Here is a 16,326-nt window from a genome sequence, read left to right as displayed (position 1 = left end):
CCTCGTCCCCGCCCACCCAGCCCCACAAAAATTGCTTTAACCCATGAAAGAGAGGTGGGGCCTCAGTGATGCTCTCCTGTGGACTCTGTGGTTTTCCCACCCGGGGTGTGGCGCAAACTGTAGTTTAGGGATGAAGGCAGGAAAGTGGTAATTGCTCTTGGGCTATTGCTGTTGGTAAAAGCAAGAAGCAGGTACTCTGTCCTGGGGAGACAAGGATGTTGAGTCAGGCAATAAACATTATCGATAATGGAGGCAAAACAAAGAGAAATTGCAGGTTAAAAGGATCAGGTTAGCCTTTTAGCAGCTCCCACAAGAAGCAATGGAGAGAGGGAGGGAGGAGCTCCGTCGGGTAAGCACCGACAGAGGGAAGGGAATAGAGTTAGAGATCTTTGGGGAAAATAAATATTCCCAAGGCATAGAGAAAAACCTTTATGCATGAGACTGGAAACTGGCCTACAGCATGATTTTAAAATGTCCCAGGGGATAAAACGAAGGAGAGGAGGAAGAATAAGGTAAGGAGGGAGGCAGAGCAGAGAGAGGAAGGAGCAGTGAGGATTCCCCAAAGACCAAGACTCGCAAACTGACAGTGGCCGAAAAGCAGCTAGAGTATTTAAAAAGTTTTTATGTGTGTATATATATATATACACACACACACATATATATATGTATATATACATACACACACACACATATATATATACACGTATCAGGAGATGTTACCCCCAAGAGTCTAGATTTCTGGCTTCTTTTGGAAAAAAAAAAAAAAAAAAACAACAGCAGAAAATTTGGCAACACTGGGACTCCATACAGGCTTGAAAAAAAATCTGTTGGTTTGGAGGCTACTGTACCTATAACTGTAACTGGGGCCTGGGCTCTCTGGCCCCCAAGACCTACTGCCCATTGCTCTATACCCCTCACCCCAAGAAGTGTCTGTGCCTCCTGATTTCCTTTATTCTTTACAGTGCTTGTCTGACCCTTGTAAGTATTTACAATGCTGAGGGCTATCCACACTGCCCTGATTTTCCAGCACAGGGCAGCCCGACCCTGCGACGTGCCCCGCACCCCCCCCCCCCCGCTCCCCAGCCCAACAGAAAGTGTGGGCACCTGCACTGAACATACCTCTCAGCTCCCTGATCCTGGGAGAGAACGATGGACCTGTGGCCTTGACCTCAGACCGGGATGGGCCTGACACCAAATGGGCTGGTTCAGGGGAGGAGTGAGCCTGAGCTTAACGCTGGCCGGAACAGTCTCTAAGGAAAACATGGAGTAGGACACAGCTGAGCAAGAGTGCCGGCCCGGGGAAAAGAGATCCCCAGTCAGCTCTGGAGGGTCCGCTGGGCATGTGCTGGCAGAGGGGGGTGGGGGCCACCAGATGCAGACGACAGTGCAAGGAGAGCTGACACTAGCACTGTGAAATCCACATTCCTGGATGCATGCGTGATTAGGGTTCTGGGAATATATTTCAAACAAATTTAGAAACTACTCCTTGGGGCTCCTGGGTGGCCCAGTCGGTTGAGCGTCCGACTTCGGCTCAGGTCATGACCTCACAGTTGGCGAGTTCGAGCCCTGCATCGGGCTCTGTGATGACAGCTCAGAGCCTGGAGCCTGCTTCGGATTCTGTGTCTCCCTCTGTCTCTGTCTCTCCCCCACTCATGCTCTGTCTCTCTCTCTCTCTCTCTCTGAAAAATAAAGATAAATGTTAAAAAAAAAAAAAAAGAAACTACTCCTTTAAGACGGTTTTAAGAGAGTCTAGGAAGCTGCCCATCTTGAACCCTCAGTGGCGCTTAAATGTGGGTCAGAATTCCAGTTCATCCACTTATCAGCTGTGTGACCTTGGGCAAGTTACTTAACCTCTCTGAGCCTCAGTTTGCTCATCTAAAATATATAACTATAATAATATCTATAATATCTAGAGCCGTGAAGATTAGAAATAAGGTACATCAGATGCGAAAACAGTGACCAGGCACTTGGTGGACAAATTGAGAGACATTACCTATTATTGTTGTTATTTTGCTAAGCCTGGGAGCCACAAGCAACAGTTTGTCCACTTTTCTATTTATGTATGTTGGGGTGCCTGAGGGCAAACTTGGTATATGGGAAAATTTTTTTTTTTCTTTTTTGGCATGTGGGAAATTTTAACTCCATTACCCAGGAACACCGGTAAGGATTTTGAAACAGAGTTCACAAAGAGTCAGAAGTGAGATGCTGATGTGATGGGAAAAGTGGGGGAGAACTGGGGTCTCCCCCCCCCCCAGCTCTGTCTCCATTGCCAGGACAGCCTCAGCCAGTCCCTTCGCCTCGTTGGATTTTGTTTCCTCATCTGTGGAAATCAGCTGGCAAGGTGTCAATCATCTAGAGCTGTGCCCTTCAGTACCATGACACCAGCGACACGGGACTATTTAAATTTGAATTATTAAAATTAAATCAAGTTAAAAATTCAACTCCTCAGTCACACTGGCTCTATTTCAAGTGCTCAATCATCGCATATGGCTAGTGCTGACTGTGTTGGACAGCACAGATACAGAACATTTCCCTCGTCAAAGAAAGTGCTATCAGACAGGGCAGAATTCAAGAGCTTGCTACCCAGTGCCTGTCCTCAGATAAGCAGCATCAGCCACCTGGGAACTTGCCAGAAAGACAAAGTCTCAGGTGCCATTCTAGATGTTTAGAACCAAAATCTGCATTGTAACAAGGCTGCCTCAGTGATCATAGACTCAAGTTTAAGATGCCCTGATCTGTAAGATTCCTTTTGGCTCTCAAAATGAAATTTAGGAATCTGGGTCTCTGCTTGACAAAGTCTATGGGAAAGAAAGGAGCAACTGACTTCTCCAAATCTGGATTCCCAGATTCGCCTCAAAGGAAAGAATTGGGGCCATCCAAGGAAACTTTAACAGGACAATCATACCTCTGCAGAAGAGGAAGGAAATCAGGAGACTTCTAAAGGAGCCATGGAAACAGCAGTGCTGGGAAGGCAGTGCAATCCCACTCCTGTCGCTATGGGGCATTCAGTTGTTGCTTGAAGACCTTCAGAGAATAGAAGTTCTCAAGTTCTCATTTTTTTTTTTTTTTTTTGTGGCCGCCAAAAAAAAAAAAACAAGAAATGGGCTGCATTTACTGGGCACTTTCTGTCCTGGTCGTCTTAAGGGGCTTGCTAAAACTCTCCTCGTCCAACTACACCAGAAAGGAGCTCAGGCGGAACTGATATTCAAGTAGGGAAAATGAGAAACAGATTGGGGAAGAAATCAAGGCCACGTTCCACAATGACAGGAAGGGCAGACTGGACACCAGCTTCTGGACATGTGGTCCCAAGCCCAGGTCTGTGGCTTAAACTATAAAATAAGAGAGGATACACTCAATCCTCTCACTGCAGAAAGTTTTGGTGTCTTTTGGTGATGTGCTGTTTTCGGTACAAAAATAAGGAGGATAATATTAAATCTGTTGCTCATTAAGAAAACATGTGCCTCTTACAGGACAAAATTGCAGCTGTATATCTTATTTAATTGTTATTAGTTTGTATCGCCCAATGTTAAACTTTTAATGTGTCTGTAAATCTGTTTCTTACTGTCAGAGAAATATCTGTATTAGGAACACACTGTGCAAGAATGAAGACGAGAGAAGGGAAATATGAATCCAAAATACACATTATTAATTTTTTAGGAAGCCAGGAGAAGGGTGCCTCACGAAGCATATTAGAAAAAAAAAGCCAAAACAGCTGGGATTTCTGATTTGCTTGAGAGAAAAACCTGCTGAATCGAGACGCAGCCTTACAGGGCCAACTATCTTTGGCAGGGGGAGAAGCGAGCAGGTAGAAATGGGTTTGTGATACACAGGTCAACTCTTAACCATGACGTCACTGGCAGAACATGTCATGCTTTTCCAGCAGACACACAATGAGCTGAGTGTCCTGTCACATAAGCTGGAGTCATGGAACCTGGCCATGGCGCGGGGCGCAGGGAGCTGGACCGGGAGGCAGGGAGAGCAGGTCTGGACCCCACCACCGACTCTCTGGGCGCTCTGAGGCTCGGATTTCCGCAAGCCTCTGAGCCTCAGCTTCTGTGTGAAATGCAAAGAGCATTTGTCTTTGGGGGCTTCAGGGAGAGAGATGCTCTACATAAAGTGAACAGAATGGGCCGTTAATCCCTGTTAGTGGATCATTTAGACAAATAAAGGTTTGGGGGTCAAACCCAAAGCTATGGCAAAGAAAGTGAACAGGGACATGGCTGGGAGGAGGGACAGCACTTCCGACCTGCTCTGATGCATCGTGTCCTGCCCACCTGCTCACCGCTGACAGCAGCTGTCCTCCCGTCCAGCCCACAAGGCAGCTGACTCTGGCTGGCAGTGCTGGGGAAGGTTCGGGGGCACAGGAGCCCTTTGGTGATTTCCAGGGGTCAAAACAGAGTAGGAGAGGGGTCAGTGCATGGAAGAACGACCAGCCTCCAAACCAGCTTCCAAATCTGAAAGGAGGCAAGCATGCAGGAGGAAAGACCTCCGTCCTTTTGCTAGTCCCTGTTCTAACGGCTATTCCAATTCCCCTCTGGACGGGGTAAGAATATCCTCTTATGTGGGATTCTGAATCTCTAAAAAGGCCGGTCCCACATGGTATTCACCCTTCTTCAACACTTCATTTCTCTCCAGGTCTCTTTTCTGTGCCAAGCGTTTCCCCTCACGTGACGGGAGCCATACGCCCTCTACATTATTGTAGGAGAAACATCCACAGGTTTGTTCCTAACTTGCCTCTTTGTCCATCTCATTTCCACTCTTCATCAACTTCATTCAGCCTGAACACAAAAAGAATCGTTCCTTTTCCTTGAATTGTTCGGTTCATGCCCACTAGCCAATGCCTGGGCACCTCTCACACACTGAGTATAATCCCGGCTCAAACATTGTCCAGCTATTCCAGAAATCCAGCCCCAGCTTATCTGATGTGAGAAGGGATGTGGTTTGGTTTTTTTTTTTTTTTTAAGTTTACTTATTATTTTGAGAGAGAGAGAGAGAGCACGTGCACACATGCATAAATTGCGGAGGGACAGAGAAGGGGAGAGAGAGAGAGAGAGAGAGAGAGAGAGACAATTCCAAGCAGGCCCCACACCATCAGTGCAGAGCTGAATTCGGGGCTCAATCTCATGATCATGAGATCGTGACCTGAGCCGAAATCAAGAGTCAGATGCTTAACTGAGCCACCCAGGTGCCCTTATTTGACAGTGTTTAAAAACTGATCAATATCATCTTTGAAATCCCACACATACCGTATGCTCTTTTTAGATACTTTCATGCCAATCAAGAAAGAAACGTCTCAAATTGATTTTATATCATTCCAAATGAACCCAAGACCGTCTGAGTGCATCACAGACCTAAAGATGCATGACTGACAGGATGGAAGCAGGCTCATTAGCACCTTCATTTTAATCCTGCCAGATCTGGGAATAAAGAAAAGGTGATTCGTTCAGTGACAAAACATTCTTATTTCCCTTGCAAGATTCTCAGAGAGCAACTGTCCTCAGAGGGTAAGGGCGGGCTGGAGGGTGCGGGTAAGACACAACCGTTCGTTACAGGCAGAGACACAATGGCTTCAGTCCGGTGCCTCATTTAGGTTTGGGTGCCCTTGGTACGCTTTCTGGTCTGCAAGATCAGGGCAGAAAAAAATAGATGACTATCAAAAAGTGATCTTACATAATGCAATGTGTTGAAATTTTAGCTTATTCATCAGCCTAGGGTTTATTTCAATTCTTTTTTTTTTCTTTTTTTTTTTTTTTTTTTAATTTTTTTTTTCAACGTTTATTTATTTTTGGGACAGAGAGAGACAGAGCATGAACGGGGAAGGGGCAGAGAGAGAGGGAGACACAGAATCGGAAACAGGCTCCAGGCTCTGAGCCGTCAGCCCAGAGCCCGATGCGGGGCTCGAACTCACGGACCGTGAGATCGTGACCTGGCTGAAGTCGGACGCTTAACCGACTGCGCCACCCAGGCGCCCCGGGTTTATTTCAATTCTTAAGATCCATGATACAGTATTGCTGTTTTTATCAACTCACAACCAGTGCCTAAGAAAGCAGCACAGAATTCGGTGACTTAAGATAAATAAGCATTTATTACTACTCAAGTGGCTGTGCTCAGCTGATGGGCTGCCTGGTGACTGGCTGGTCTAGGAGGGCCCCCTTCAGGTGTTGGGCAGTTGATTGGCTATTGGCTGGCTATTGGTTAGAGCCAAATCTGGTGAGATAGGCTCATTCACGTCCCCCCACACCCAAGCTGTCCATGTCCTAAGGCCCAGAGCCTGTTAATATGTTATTTTACATAGTGATAGGGTCTCTACATATGGGATTAAGCTAAGGACCTTGAGATGGGGAGATGATCCAGGTTCATCTGGGTGGGCCCAATATATAATCACAGGGATCCTTCTAAAGGGAGGCAAGAGAATCAGAGTCCCAAAAGATATAAGGATGGCAACAGAGGTCTGAGAGGAAAGAAGGTGCAACATTGCTGGCTTTGAAATGGAGGAGAGTCCAAGAGCTTCCAGATGCTGGAGAAAGTGAGAAATGGATTCTTCCCTGGAGCCTCCAGAAGGAACAGAGCTCTCTGGACTCATTTTAGACTTCTGACTTGCAGAACTGTAAGAGAATAAATATGTGTTTCTATAAACCACTAAGCTTGTGGCAATTTGTTGCAGGAGACTAACATACTTGGACCTGTTAAAAAGTCAGTAGTAAGGTTCCAAGGGAGAAGAAGTGGATCATAGACTCAGGACTGGCACACTGTCACTTCTGCTGCGTTCTATGGATCAAAGACATCACAAAGCCATTCTAAATTCAAGGGCTGGAGAAATAGACCCACCCACCTCTTATTGGATTCTGTTTCTCCCACCTCTTGACGGGAGAAGCTGTAAAGTGGCATTTAAAGGGATGAGGAGGGGTGCCTAGGTGGCTCTGTTGGTTAAGCATCTGACCCTCGATCTCAGCTCAGGTCCTGATCTCAGGGTTATAAGTTCAAACCCCACATTGGGCTCTGTGTTGGCTCTTCACTGGGCGTGAAGCCTACTTTAAAAAAGGGGGTGGTGGTGGGGGTGTGGAGGTAGAGATGGGTAAAGAATTATGGCCATTTTTTGCAACCAATCTACCCCCATGTCCTTTACACAGTGACAGAGGACATTCAAAAGCAGTGCCTGACCCTGGTTTCTTTTTTATTTCCAGGGACACAAGGAGCATGGGTGTCTTTACCTCAGGCGCTGATATCTTCCTAGGTCTCTGGGGGATGTATGTGTCTCCAAGAAGCCCTGGATGGATGGACTTTATCCAACATTTGGGAGTGTGCTCTTTTGTTGCTCTCATTTCAGTGGGCCTCTTTTCCATGGCCTTTTCTGGGTGTCTGTCCACAGTCATAGCCTTTAGCTCCTCCTGGATGGTCACTTGTGTTCTGCTTTGCTGCTCCAAGCATGCACGATGTTTTGTTCTCCTCTTCTTCCTTTCCTGTGGCCTGAGGGAGGGCAGGAATGCTTTGATTGCAGCTGGCACAGGGATAGTAATCTTAGGACATGTGGAAAATATTTTTCATAACTTCAAAGGTCTCCTGGACAGTATGACTTGCAACCTAAGGGCCAAGAGCTTTTCCATACATTTTCCACTTTTGAAAAAATATATTGAAGCCATTCAGTGGATTTATGGCCTTGCCACTCACCTAAGTCTATTTGATGACCTTATTTCTTGGAACCAGACTCTGGCAGTCTCTCTTTTCAGTCCCAGCCAAGCCCTGGAGGCACAGCTAAATGACACCAAAGGCCAAGTCCTGGGTGTCTTGTACCAGATGGTGACGGCAACAGAGGTATTGTCCTCCCTGGGACGGCAGCTCCTTGCCCTAGCAGGGCTTTTGCTGGTGCTACTTGGCACTGGCCTCTTCATGAAGCGATTTTTGGACCCTTGTGGTTGGAAGTTTGAAAATATCTTCATCACTAAACAATTTGTTCGGTTCGATGAAATGGAGAGGCAACTACAGAGGCCCTGTGTCCTCCCACTGAATAAGAAGGAAAGGAAGAAACACGTTGTCATCCCATCTTTCTGGCCGTCTCCTAAAGAGAGGAAGAACCTGGGGCTGTTTTTCCTCCCCATTCTTACCCACCTCTACATCTGGGTGCTGTTTGCAGCCATAGATTATCTTCTGTATCAGCTCATTTTCTCAGTGGGCAAACATTTCCAAGGCTTGCCAGGGCTGGAGGTCCACCTGAAACTGCACAGAGAGGTAAGCGTTCACAGGTGCTTCTTGCGATGCGTCCCGGCTATTTGCTGGCTTGCCTTGAAAAAGATCATGAACGTCCCAGAGCAGGGCACTGCCTTATTCACCTTGGGATTCCCATGATGGCACAGCGTCTGGCATGTAGAAGGAGCCCAACAATTGTTGGTTAAGTTGACTTGAAATCCTGTTGTTAGAGTATGATGTCATCCTGAAAATCTTTGGTCACCATTTTAGTTTCCTGTGGCTGCTCTAACAAATTGACCCAAACTGGGTGGTTTGAAAGAACAAAAATTCATTCTCTTATAGTTCTGGGGGTAACAAGTCCAAAATCAGTACCACTGAGCTGAAATTAAGTGCGAGCAGGGCCACAATCACTTTGGACTCTAGGGAAGAATCTACTTCTTGCTTCTTACAGCGTCTGGTGGCTTGTTGGCTTTTCTTGGCTGTGGCTGCAACCCCCATCTTCACTTATGTCTTCACATTGTCTTCTCTGTGTATGTAAAATCTCTCTCTGCTTTCCTCTTAAAGGATGAATGTGATTGTGTTAAGGCTCACTGAGATAATCAGGGTAAATTCTCCATCTCGAGATCTTTATCTTGGTCACTACTGCAACGTCCTTTTTTTTCCAAATAAAGTAACATGTATAGGTTTCAGGCCTTAGGATCTTATATCTCTGGAGAGAGGGAATTTTTTAGCTTTCTATAGTTAGCAAACACTGAAATGGGAGAATAGGTGTCTCTGATATGGGACGTAAAGTTGGTTCTCAAGCAAGAGTACCTGGCATGAACCTAGAGTCTGTCTTCCTCTCTCCCTTGGACCTGTGCAGGTAGACTTTGAGCAACTTCTGTGAATGAGAACTTCTTTTCTTTGCATCTTGAGTCCGTATGCAATATAGGAGGCCTGTCAATGCATCAGCAGAACATTTAAGAGGATGGTCGCTGAAAAATGGGCTCCTAAGTGACCAGATATTATGGCTGGTGCTAGTATATGATAATACCCCCTAGAAAAGAAAAGAAAAGAAAAGAAAAGAAAAGAAAAGAAAAGAAAAGAGCTACCTTGGTTTTTTAGGCCAGTGGTTCTCAACATTAAGTGTGACCTGAGCCGAAATCAAGGGTCAGATGCTTGAGCCGCCCAAGTGTCCCAGGGAGAGTACTTTTAATAAACACTCCATGGGATTTCAAAGTAGGTGGTCTATAGAGACCATATTTCGAGAAAATTTGGTGCAGGTGCCAAAAGCAAGGACCTTCTAAGTCAGTGATTATCTGCCATAGCCACACGGTGCCTTCACTGTGGACCTGAACAAGCCAACAAACACCCAGGAATCAGATTGAAGTGGATTGGGGTGAGGCCTGGGTGAGGGATTTTTAAAAACTCTCCAAGTAGTTCTGACGTGCGGCCAAGATTGAGAACCACTGTTCTAAACTCCGCCCAAAAGAAGGGAGCTGAAAGCCATTGGATGGATCTATGACAATCTTAATTGGTCAAGATAGTGTGTTTCTCTGAGCTGGTGCCCCCTGAGCCTCAGGGAATCTGCCTTTCTCTCCTTCGTTCTTGTTCCTCTTGGCAGCTGTGTCCCAAGCAAGAAGACCATGAGTTTTGTGCCTCCCACCTTTTTTCTTTTCCATTTTTCTGTGGGGAAGTTTGTGATTATGTGGGCATGTCAGAGGATGTGGGTATTGTCAGACATTGTCTTGATTTTTTCTAAACCCAGAGGTTGTGAAGCTGAGCTAGGTGGGACATGCGTGTTTATGTGCATGTATGCGTGTGTACATGCGTGTGTGAGTGTGTGTATGTGGGCGTGAGTGTTGCTCATGGTGGGGTAGAGTGCGCCAGCCTGGGCTAGTGAAAACACCAATAGCTGTCTGCACATGTCTGATTTTCCCTTGTTTTTGGTCAAGCTACAGTCCCAGAAATCTTAGAAGGAAACGGCAGAAAGGATGCCTGCAAGGCCTCCTTTGAAGCCCCACTCTTCCACGGGCTCTCTTTATCTCGGGAACTGGGGTCTTCTGGTAGCATCCACACTTTTCTTCCCAGCTTCCTCTGGCTCAGCAGGTAGGTCGACTCCGCCCCCTCTAATCCTGGGCTGCTTCTCAGAGTTGATTACCCTGAGCATTCTGCTGCCCCTGAAGAATTCAGTTAATTACAAGATCTCTGTTGCTCTAGATATCTGGAGCAGGGGGAATAATGGAAGCGGTGTCTCCAGTGAAAGCTAAACTAACTCTTCAGACGTGCTTAATCCTGGGGGTGGCAGGGAAAAGGGTCTCTCCCTTCCCCTCCCCGAGCCCATTCCCCTTTGTCTTTTTTCCTTGCTCGGTTCTTCCTCTCCTCCCTTCTCTTTTTGCTTCTCTCTCACATTTCTCCCTCAGCCGATACCCATGCCTGCTTTGTGAATTCTCACCATTTTAGACAGAATGAGAAAAAGGCAAGTTCTGCCTTCCAAAAAAAGCCCAGAAGCTTTCCAATGACAATGTCCTGACAAATACATTTTTGGGCATCACAGGGTACTGGAGATGCAAAGATGTCTAAGCTTTGCCAGCTGCCATTGCACACTCACATCCTGGTGGGGGAGGCCGCCGCCCTCTCGCATAGCGACAGCAGGGCGGTGGGTGCTGGGGCAGGTGTGGGTACGAGACTGCTGTGGGGGCTCCTTGCAAACTCTCTCCTGCCGTGCCTGGGAGACTGCCATCAGCCGCTGGCTCCAGGGACCTGTAGTGTCCTGCCCTTATCCCAGGATGCCCTTGGTGGCCGTGGGTCCCTCTGTTGCTGCAGGTTGAGCAGGAAGAGAAACATCACCTCAGGGTTTTGCCAATATTTCTCTCCCACTTTCATATGATTTTAAATAAGTCTTTTAAGTAGAGAAGAAAGAAGGGAAATGACCCAAAGGGAGCTAGCTGGATGGGTGGGCATCGTAAGTAAAAGTAGCCAGCATTGTTAACTTATTGAGCACGTATTGTGCACAGCATTTGTCTGCATTAGCTTCTCAGGACTGTCTGATACCAGAGCGGATCCTCGGTCCATTACTCAACGCTGTCTTGGCAAATTGTGTACTTATGAGAGGTAAACACATTTTAAAACATCAGGGTACCATTTAGCATATTGCTCAGCATTTTGAGAGAATTCATTTGTCTTCCACATTACCCTCCACCAACCCTGTACAAAAATGTTGACTCAATCTTTATGAAGCCCTGACTCCCAAATGCAAAATCCCCAGTTAGATTCCTAGATTAAGTAACTTCTTCCAAGACCGGACACCCGCTGCTTTCTTATTGCAGGATTTCTCATCACTGACTCACAAGATGTGTTTGTTTCTTCACTAGTATTAAAAAGAGCACATGCCTTGCTCTGGGGACTGAAATCTCTATATTTAATTGTAGGTGAACTGTCTTTTTAATAAGAGAAAATGAAAGGCAACATTTTCCTTGCTTAGGCACAGTGGTGGAGAAATTACAGATTTGACTTGACATCTACAGAGACGCCCCAGGTTTGAAGTTTCCAGAGTCTTCACAGGCACTGGGACAGCTCAAGGTGCACTCTGTTCTCTAGGTGTGGTTGTGTTCTTTTGGAGAAGTCGTTTCCCTCTTCCTGCCTGCCCCTGCCCCCCCAGCTCTGGGGTGCTGCAGTGATAATAGCTTACTAAGTACTCCAGTTTGTAAGGTTAACGCTCCATCCCCAAGGTGCTTAATTTACACTGGGAGTAGTTTATTCATGGGCAGGATCTGCTCCATTAATTCCTGTTTTACCAAATTAGAAAACAAATCCACCGAGAGGTTAAGTGACTTTCTCAGGTCAGGGAAAACAAAGTGCTGAATCAGCACACACTTTTGCTGGTGGCTTGGCTGGGCGGCACAATGTCATCTTTTGCCCTCTGTTGTCAGTCCACTGAGGGCAACTGGTTTGTACTCTTGCCTTCAAGCAGAAAGGAACACATTCCCCCCCTAGCATCCAGCAGAGATGAGACAATGTCCTGTCTGAGACCTCTACACAAAGGGTTTAAAGCCACCTTCAGCAAATACTATTCTTAGTATTCTTACGCTAAGAATAATTCCCTGCCCCCAATGTCTAGAAGGTTGATTTAGAACATAATTTAATGCTTCTGCATCTTTGTGACCTCGTGGTCTGCCGTCGGGGTATTTATCAAGATGGGGAGGACATGGTGGGGTCTTAAGGGGCTACGCTCCAAAAAAAAAAAAAAAGGCTCCTGCAGTTAAGCTAAAAACATCTTTCATCAGTCCCACGTTTCCTAGCGTGTAGAAACAGGTGTTCCATAAAACTGGGTTATGTGGTCAAATGTGTGAGGAGAAGTGTTGGCTGAAGTGAAATGGATTTCTCCGCCTTCTTCTCAGAGACTACAACAGCCTCATGGGGATCCTGACTCTCCAAAGAAAGGACAGAGTAGACAAACTTATCTGATACGTTTTCTCTCAAGGAAATCTATATTTCCACAAACCTGCTTTAGAAAAACACTGCAACCGCTCCAAAGAACACTCGGCCCTTGTCTTTGCTCCCACCCTAGCACACAAAAGGAGCTGCTCCAGTCCAAGTCCCTGCATGGTTCACGCTAAATGCTATGCATTGCAGGGCAGGATTGAGCAAGACAAGGACTGAGGGCAAAAATGGCATAGATCTTAAGGGTCTTATTCTTTCATTTTTAGGAGCAAGGAACTCAAGACATCATACATGACTCTTCCTTTAACATATCTCTGTTTGAACCCACCTGCATCCCCGAGCCAAAGCTCCTTCTGTCTAAGACCTGGGTTCCTCTCAGCATTATTCTTGTGATACTAGTGGTGCTGGGACTGCTGTCCTCCATCCTGACGCAGCTTAAAATCCTGGTGTCCGCGTCCTTCTACCCCACCGTGCAGACGGAGCGCGTCCGGCACCTGCATGTGAAGCTCCTGAAGAAGAGAGCAAAGCAGGCACTGGGAGGAGGAAACAGTAAACAGAATCTCTACTTTACAAAGGCAAGGCAAGCCAAGATGGCGATGTAATCTGTAATGAAGGAGACTTTGGGTTTGAAGGGCCAGTGGACTTGCAAAGCACTCTTCAATTTCATGTTAGGGTTCACACCCCTAGCAATAGATAGGACACCAGGGGGAGAAAATTAATAGATATGTGTGGCTAAGGCTCTTTGCTTCGTGCTTTTGAGTGGGCCAGATGGGTCTGCAAGATATTTCTCAAAACGCTGATTCCTTTTTTTTTTTTATTTTTTAATTTTTTTTAACCTTTATTTTTCAGACAGAGAGAGACAGAGCATGAACGGGGGAGGGTCAGAGAGAGGGAGACACAGAATCTGAAACAGGGTCCAGGCTCTGAGCTGTCAGCACAGAGCCCGACGCGGGGCTCGAACTCACGGACCGCGAGATCATGACCTGAGCCGAAGTCGGCCACTTAACCGACTGAGCCACCCAGGCACCCCAACGCTGATTTCAAGTAGGTACAGTCAGCCACAAGGTAGAGAGGCTACTGGGAAGGCCCTCTGCAATTATTATTAAAGGACCGTACCCAGTAAGAGCGATTTATCACGTCGAGGACAAATAAATAACAGAGGGAACTATCTACTACAGCTTGGTAAACTTCAAAGAATTTGTTCGTGCTCCAGCATTAAAGTATATGTATGATGTACATATGATGAAGAGGATTTCTATAGGTATAACATATATGTATATTTATGCATAGATATGATAATGACTTCCTACACATAAAATGAATGCTCATCGAAGATTTTATTTAACTTATTAATGAAGAGACGGTAAGAAATTCCAACCAATTCAAAGAACAGTTCAAAGCACACACACACATACACACACACACATATATATATATATATATGCCACCAGGAATACCCAAATGAATGTGCTTACTAGATGCAAAACTGGCTTCTTCCACAAAGTGGATGGGAGGATTAATTGCACTTTACAGGGTGAAAGTTATTTCACGTGTCCGTGGACAAGAATCATTCCCATTGTTGCTATCAGCTCCCGACAGCTGGGAATGGGGAAATGGCTTAGAAACAATGAAAGGCTAAGGTAACCCACAAGGATAAGTTTCTGGCCATTTCCAAGTCTCTTTTTTTTCTCCTTTTTATAATGGCACAAGACCATTTTATTTCTTTATTTTTTGGGTAAGTTTATTGATTTATTTTGAGAGAGACAGAGACAGCCCAAGTGTGAGAGGGGCAGAGAGAGAGGGAGAGAGAGAGAATCCCAAGCAGGCTCTGCGCTGCCAGCACAGAGCCCAGTGTGGGACTCAAACCCACAAAGCGGTGAGATCATAACTTGAGCCGACACCAAGAGTCAAACGCTTAACCGACTGAGCCACGTAGGCGCCCTTGGCCATTTCCAAGTCTTTTGCATGTTTTTCTGATGCCAGCAGCCCACAATGAGAAGTTTATGTCACAGGCATCTGAAATGACTCTAATGCTCATTCATCGATCTTTTTGTCTCTTCAGATTCACTTCTGGCTTCCAGTCCTGAAAATGATCAGGAAGAAACCAATGGGCATTGCAGGTGAAGACAATCCATGAGAGACTCCAAGCAGCTCCTCAGCCACACTGCTCCAGCAATTCTCCTCAGGTCTGCTGATGGTCCCTATTTTTGCCCAACAGCAGAGAACTGTGTTGCGTGATTCCTCGGGTGTTTGAGTTTACGGACCAAACCACTTTTCTTCATAAGGCCGAAGGGCTACCAGGCTAATGGCTTTGTCATCTGTCTTCCAAACAAAGCACATGATTTGGACGATGTCACGGTGTAACAGAATTATAACCAGACCCCTGGAGGATGAGTCTTAGCATGGAGTAATATTCAAAGAAAAAAAAACCACAGAACAAAAATCAGAAAAAAATCAATATCTCTACTGCTGACTTATAGGCAAATGCCAAGGAGAACATAACACATATAATGCCGGGAAAATATCTTTAACCTCTTCTGTCCCTTCTCTGCCCTTTTAAATATCTCTCATAGCTATTCACTATACACAGAACTATCTCCCTTTCCCCTGTTCCTATCCAAAAAACAAATCCTTTTTTTTGAAACCCATCTCTAGCAGCTCCTAATTTCTCCTTACCACTACCTGGGCTCCTACCCTCTTCTTTCCTGGATCACTTGTTTTTTTCCCCTCTTCTACCAAATCCTCTATCTGGTATTTATGACAGTGTTGCCTCAGGAGCACATGTTTCCAAATCACAGGAAATACTTGTTAAATTGCCCATCTTGAGCCACTTTCTCCCACGCTCAATGTAGACTATACAGCATATAGAGGCCTATTTCCCCTAAACTCCAAACACCCATGAGGGAAAAAAAAAACCTCCTGAAATATTGATTCCATTATCTTGAAAGCTTTTATTTTGAAAACTTTTCAGACTTACCGAAAAGTTGCAAAATAGTAGAGTTCCATTTACCTTCATCCATCATCCCCAGTGTTAACATCTTATAGAAGTGTAGTGTGATTATACAAATTTGGTAAACAATCTTGAAAAAAAATGGATAATGTGCAGAACTTATTGAGTTCATGCCAGTTGTCCCACTAATATTCCTTTTCTGGTCCCTGATTCAATACAAGCTCCCACAGTGCATTTAGCTTCTTAGTCTCCTCCAGTCAGGGACAGTTCTTCAGTCTTTTTCTTTTATGACCTCGGCACTTTTAAAAAGTATTGGCCAGTAATTTTGAAAAACGTTTGACTTGGGTTTGCTGATGTTTCCTTGTATACTTTCTCCAGATAATGTATTTTCAGCAAGAGCACTACAGAAGTCATGATGTGGTCTCCTCGGTGTCCCCTTGTACCAGGGAGCACATGGTGTTGACATGTCTCATTACTGATGAGATTACCTTTCATCGTTTAGTTAAGATGAAGTCTGCCAGATTTTTCCATGGTAAAATTACTGTTTTCCCCTTTGTAATTAATAAGTATACTGTGGGGAAATACTTAGGCTATGCAAACATCCTGTTTCTCATCATATATTGTTAGCATCTGTCGATGCAGAACCATGGTGTGGCCAAACAGTGATTTTCTTTTTTCATAATATCTTCTATATTTCTTCACTGGAATTCCACACTATCCTTAGGAAGAAACATTTTTTTCAAAGCCTAAACTTTGTTTCGGGCACCAGA

The 16,326-nt window shown here is 45.5% G+C and overlaps 1 protein-coding gene across 3 annotated transcripts; it reads left to right on the top strand.

The window, feature by feature from the left end:
* The first annotated feature begins 4,559 nt into the window (after nucleotides 1-4,559).
* Nucleotides 4,560-16,326, top strand: DCSTAMP (dendrocyte expressed seven transmembrane protein). Of its 3 annotated transcripts, XM_047089029.1 has the most exons (4): nucleotides 4,642-4,717; nucleotides 7,185-8,226; nucleotides 12,873-13,181; nucleotides 14,669-16,326. In XM_047089029.1, exons 2-4 carry the CDS (start codon nucleotides 7,198-7,200, stop codon nucleotides 14,741-14,743), a joined length of 1,413 nt encoding a protein of 470 aa, XP_046944985.1. In that variant the 5' UTR covers nucleotides 4,642-4,717; nucleotides 7,185-7,197; the 3' UTR covers nucleotides 14,744-16,326. The 3 variants fall into 3 exon arrangements, 2 of the variants coding, with proteins under 2 accessions (XP_046944984.1, XP_046944985.1); XM_047089028.1 differs by lacking the exon at nucleotides 14,669-16,326 and having other exon boundaries at nucleotides 4,560-4,717; nucleotides 12,873-13,256; XR_006963984.1 differs by lacking the exons at nucleotides 7,185-8,226; nucleotides 12,873-13,181; nucleotides 14,669-16,326 and adding an exon at nucleotides 5,263-5,708 and having other exon boundaries at nucleotides 4,634-4,717.

This window comes from Lynx rufus, unplaced genomic scaffold (assembly GCF_022079265.1).
Source record: "Lynx rufus isolate CCGP_SWC_20201006 ecotype Redwood Valley unplaced genomic scaffold, mLynRuf1.p SCAF_26, whole genome shotgun sequence".
NCBI lineage: Eukaryota > Metazoa > Chordata > Mammalia > Carnivora > Felidae > Lynx > Lynx rufus.
Note: the sequence above shows the minus strand (reverse complement) of the source record. Positions and strands in the feature narration are given on the sequence as shown.